Below are 5,573 nucleotides of genomic sequence, written 5' to 3' on the forward strand. Positions count from 1 at the left end.
CATATTAAGCACTTAATGCTCAAAGGCTAACCATCCAATACTCGAATCAAGGTCCTATTAGCTCCATAATGGATAAAGTTTCCAACTTTATCCATTAAGACAACTCAAATGACCAAGATCTAATCTTTAAGCCTCAAAGGGACCAAAAACACATCTTTCTCATCTTAATCCATTACGTCCAAGTCTCCAACCTTCATATCAAAATCATTATGATGTTTAGATGGATAAAGTTTCCAACTTTATCCATAACAATGTCATAAACTTTCAAGATCGAAACTTTATGTACTAAATTGACCAAAAAGTGACAAATGTGAAAATTAACAAGATCAATGAAACTAATGAGCAATTTTGAATCTTTTTACTCACAATGATCCAAATGTGATGATATCGTGTTGGATTTATACTTGAATCCTTCTTCTAAAAACTTTGATACCACCTTGTTCTTCAAGATTCCACCTTCCATTAGAGAAATAAGCTCATAAATGATGAAAAAGCTGAAAACAAGAAAAAGAAAGCTAGGGTTTAGAGTTAGAGGCTCAAGAGGGTGGAAGTTGATGATAGGAAGGATCCCCAAGGGGTTAGAGACCTTAAATATGGCTCAAGACCCTGAAATTAGAGTTTTTACACTACAGAATTATGCCCTGCATAAATTTGAGTACGCCATATGTTCTCTACTAAAAACGCATCCCAGCCTCAGCATATACGCCCAACGTACTCCCTTATGTACGTCCTGCGGACTACCAGACTCCATTTGCCTAACTTTAAACAATCATAATTTCTTCGTTTCAACTCCGTTTTCAATGATCTTTATATCTACACAAAGGTATCGACAAGTCCCACAACTCTATCTAGTTACTTATGTCTAAAAACTTCTCGAACTATAATCCTTAATTTACGCAAGAAGCCTGAAACATTACCTTTCCCATTTTATCCCTCAGCTTCCAACAAACAATCCAAAGTTTAAATCACTTATCCAACACCATCAATATTCAATAGAGTCTAAACTCCATTCCCTTGAAACCCAAGGTTTTTACATGGTCGAATTACGATACACAATCCCTAAATTAAGAAACGTCCCGAAACAAGATGTTACAATTTATCAAATTCTTTACACAATCGTGCAAAATTTTATCGTAGGTGGTTTTGATCTAATACGTTGATGTGACAATCTAAAGGCTAAAAATGGTTATCTTATTAGGCCATATTATTGGTTATATTTTGAACATATCTCTCTCTCTTTCTTTCTTTCTTTCTCTCTCTCTCTCTCTCTCTCTCTCTCTATATATATATATATATATATATATATATATATATATATATATATATATATATATATATATATATATATATATTGCTTTAGTACTGTTACAAAATGAGTAACACAAAGCTTGGTTAAAATAATAATATATGACCTCAATTATGGGAGATATGTGTATATGCAAAAGATCTTTCTGAAATAAATAATAAACTACAATATACATAAAGTCAGATAATATCATATCCATGTAAGACATTAACATATCAGTTGAACGGAGGCTTATGGAGATTAAACTAGGGCCTGTTTTGGATTATTTATTTAAAGTATTAATTAGTATATTGCGGTTTAATGCATTTTAAGTGTTTAGATGAAATACAATAAAAAATGTTTATTGATTTACATAAACAATGTTTGATAAGTTATTTAGTTCTAACTAAATAGAAAATTCTTATAAAACAGGAAACAATTTTACCAATTATCTTTGTTCTAAACACACAAAAAAAAAAAAACATATATACATTAAATCGTAGTTTTGTTTTGTTTTTACCAGCAATGCAAATACCAATCTACTCTTTTATCTGGTCAACTTTTTTTTATCTTATAAGCAAAATTTGTTAAATATTAAAAAATAATCTATCTATTTATTGTTTTATGATATGGTGTGAGTATCTTCGGCAACGAGCTATTAAAACTTTTATAAACTTCTAGTTTTTTAAAAAATAAAAAGCAAAAACTTAAAATTAAGAAAATTGTCCCTTCAATAATAACAACTTAAAATTTTTATTTTAAATAAAAAAATTCAAAAACTATTTCAAGTTTTTAAGTGTACACCTACACTTAATCAGCTTGTAATTTACGGGTTCCAACTATCAATTATATCTAAAATATTGTCAAACATACCAATAATTAAGCCATCTCAAATACTCTTCTTTAATTATGTTTTGGTATCCCAAAAACTAACAAACGTCTAAAACACTAAAATCATGATACATAATAATAAATTAATATAGAGTTAGAATTGGTAGACTTTGGTAAAAAAAAAAAAAAAAAAAAAAAAAAAAAAAAAAAAAAACGAAGATGGAGTTAGTTACTGTTCTCCATCCCTCTTTTTTCTTCTCCACTGACAATAGGAATACCCTGCACACTTCTTCTCGCACGCACGCATACTCTTAACACATACTCTCTCTCTAAACCCATATGGATATGATAAGAGCCACGGCAGAGTTGCAGACCCAAAGACACGAAAAACCCTAAATTCCATTTTTATTTTAATCTTTCAATCGATTGATAGTACAGATATTATTAATTTCTTGATTCTCCGAATCCCCATAAACGCCACCCCACCTCCAGCTCCTATATATAGATACATATCTCATTCGTCATCACACCAAAACCAAAGCCAAAACGCCAGTTTGCCTTTTTCCGACAGCCGTGTGCGGAGGAGGTGCTACTTAAGTATACTGCTATGGAGTTTTTCACTCACCATTTTGATAACACTGAAGCTTGTTTGCCACCTGGGTTTAGATTCCATCCGACTGATGAAGAACTCATCACTTGTTACCTTCTCCGAAAAGTCCTCGACGGCAGCTTCACCGGCCGGGCATTCGCCGACGTTGATCTTAACAAATGCGAACCATGGGAGCTTCCACGTACGATTTAACTTATTGATCGATAAAGCCACACACTCACACACAGCTCACGCATTTTGTGACTTTTTTTAGGGTTTTTGTTTTTTGGTACAGAAAGAGCTAAAATGGGGGAGAAAGAATGGTACTTTTTCAGTCTCCGGGACAGGAAATACCCAACTGGGCTGAGAACTAACAGGGCGACGGAGGCCGGCTACTGGAAAGCCACCGGAAAAGACCGCGAGATCTACAGCTCCAAGACTTCAGCTCTTGTGGGGATGAAGAAAACCCTAGTTTTCTACCGTGGTAGGGCTCCAAAAGGGGAGAAAAGCAACTGGGTGATGCATGAATATCGTCTTGAAGGCAAATTTGCCTACCATTTTCTCTCTAAAAGCTCCAAGGTACCTTCAAGAACTTCATCACCTCATTCTAGGGTTTATACTTTATGTCATCGACAAGAATTTGGATTTTGCATGGTGTGTTTTGTGTTAGTTATTTTAGTTAAAGGTTGTATTAAATGCAAGATTTTTAACGGTTAAACTGCTCTTTGCTTGCATTAAAAATTAAAAGTCTTTCTTTGTGGCTTGTGTACACACTGAACAAGCATTAAAGATCCAAATTTCAAAGTTCGTGTTTTTCTTTTGTCATACTACTATTTGTTCTTGTTCTTGTTCTTGTTTTGGGTTTTTGATACATCTTATTGGTAATTAATTAATCAGGATGAATGGGTGATCTCCCGTGTTTTCAAGAAAAGTGGTGTCGGATCTGTCGGCGGCGCCGGCAGCGGCAGCGGCAGTGGTAGCGTTGGCGTTGGGAAGAAGTGGTTTAGCGGTGGGATAAACATCGGGAAAGAAGCCAGCTCCTCGTCGGCGGTTTCGGGTTCACTACCACCGTTACTCGACTCCTCCACCTACGTTCCCGGCGAACAAGAAAGCTTCTCCTACGACAGCAACGCCGCTTCAAAAGAGCACGTGCCCTGTTTCTCCACTGCCTCAACTTGCACCTTCGGCCCTCAGCCTCTCTTTGATTACCCACCGCCGGAGCCTCTAACTCCCACCTTCGATCCCACCGCCATGTGCACCCCAAAGAATCCCAGCGTCTCAGTCTTCCCTAGCTTGAGAACATTGCAGGAAAATCTTCAGCTTCCGTTCTTCTACTCATCGGTGGCGCCACCATTGCATGGCGGAGAAGCAAGCAACTACGGGAGTTCTTCCGGTGAGAACTGGATGCAGCCATCATCGTCACAGACAGAAAACCAGAAGCCTGGTCCCACGGAGCTTGATTGTATCTGGAGCTTCTGATCAATGGACGGCGGCGGCCTTAATTATCCGTAGTCGATCGATTTTATGGTCCTTTCGTTGTCATTCGAGTATTGAATGTGAGAAATTAATATCGTAGTACGTTATTATCTGTTGTACGCTTGTATGTTCTTGTCATTTTAAAGATTTTCTCTATTATGGAGTTATGGTGGGCGCTTTGTATTATGTATTATGTATTGTACTAAGTCATCAAATGTTTCTATCATCAGTCTATTTATAATGATCTTCTACCATTTAATGTTTATGACCACAAACTCTTTATCTATTAATAGATCATCATCATCATAAAAATAAAGAATCCAATATGAATGGGGTAGGAAGATGTAGATGTAATCTTCATGCATGTGTAATGTGTTACAAACTTATAGGGTTTTCTGGTTAATTAAGTTGTTTTATTTTGACATGATGGACAATGTTGATCGATCTTAGCTTTATACATGTTACCATGATCATGGTGTTCCATTATTATCTCTCATGATATTAGCATGAAACTTTAAATCAGTATGATGGGAGATCGACATGGTATTGATTTCCAGTGTTTGATTAAGGTGATTTGATCAATACTCAATAGTTAAGGTTCATCGATTTTCGTTTGTAAATACTGTGTTTATAGTTGTTAAATCATGTGTCAGTTTGAGCTATAATCAAAATAATGATTATCTGGACAGAGAGTGCTGTTTCAGTCTACTTAGAGGATCTAATGTGTATGTGATCAACCTATCACAGATATTTTACTTGTGAAAAACTAGTGTTTTACTAACTTTTATTTTAACAAACTTATTATCACAAATAATACTAATGCTTCAAAAGCTTTTAAAATGTTGAATAATTATCCTCGTCTATATACATGTTTCATAAAATGACTTCCTTTAATTTGTCATTTTTAATTATACTACATATTTTTCAGTAATTACTTGACTTTTAACGTTTAAATAAAGACGAATTTTCTTAAAACTATTCTTCTTTAGATTTTTTTTCTCGGTTTAAACATTCAATATTTTATCGGTTAAATTAACAATCGCCAGTTTTTTTTTTATTAGAAAGAACTACATAAAATGTCCAAATTTGTAAAATCACAATAGTTTGAAATTTATTCAATTTAAAATTTTAATGAGATTTTTATTATTTATCCATTATAAACTTCAACTTAAAATTAAAATCAACTTCAACTAGATAAATCTCTTTCGGTTGTTTTTTATAATTAATTGCTAGAAAAACTCACAATGGTTTTTCTGGGAAAAAATAATGGTAAAGAAAAGAAATATATTTGAGAGGTTTAATAGTATCTTATATTATTAATTACCATACAGGTCGATCTCTTGTGTTTTTATATAAGCAGGAGCATCCATATTCTCCATAATGGCTCTTTTC

The 5,573-nt window shown here is 34.1% G+C and overlaps 1 protein-coding gene across 1 annotated transcript; it reads left to right on the forward strand.

The window, feature by feature from the left end:
- The first annotated feature begins 2,475 nt into the window (after nucleotides 1-2,475).
- Nucleotides 2,476-4,348, forward strand: LOC145005004 (protein CUP-SHAPED COTYLEDON 2-like). Its single transcript, XM_078964036.1, has 3 exons — nucleotides 2,476-2,907; nucleotides 3,001-3,284; nucleotides 3,603-4,348. Exons 1-3 carry the CDS (start codon nucleotides 2,724-2,726, stop codon nucleotides 4,182-4,184), a joined length of 1,050 nt encoding a protein of 349 aa, XP_078820162.1. The 5' UTR covers nucleotides 2,476-2,723; the 3' UTR covers nucleotides 4,185-4,348.
- The last annotated feature ends 1,225 nt before the right edge of the window (nucleotides 4,349-5,573 follow it).

This window comes from Lactuca saligna, chromosome 7 (assembly GCF_052625555.1).
Source record: "Lactuca saligna cultivar CGN05327 chromosome 7, ASM5262555v1, whole genome shotgun sequence".
NCBI classification, from domain to species: domain Eukaryota; kingdom Viridiplantae; phylum Streptophyta; class Magnoliopsida; order Asterales; family Asteraceae; genus Lactuca; species Lactuca saligna.

Bases quoted from the DNA above. Each gene is read 5' to 3' on its own strand.
- LOC145005004 (XM_078964036.1), top strand. From the start codon at position 2,724: ATGGAGTTTTTCACTCACCATTTTGATAACACTGAAGCTTGTTTGCCA. The intron at 2,908-3,000 runs GTACGATTTAAC...TTTTTGGTACAG, and splicing joins CGAACCATGGGAGCTTCCAC to AAAGAGCTAAAATGGGGGAG. The intron at 3,285-3,602 runs GTACCTTCAAGA...TTAATTAATCAG, and splicing joins TTCTCTCTAAAAGCTCCAAG to GATGAATGGGTGATCTCCCG.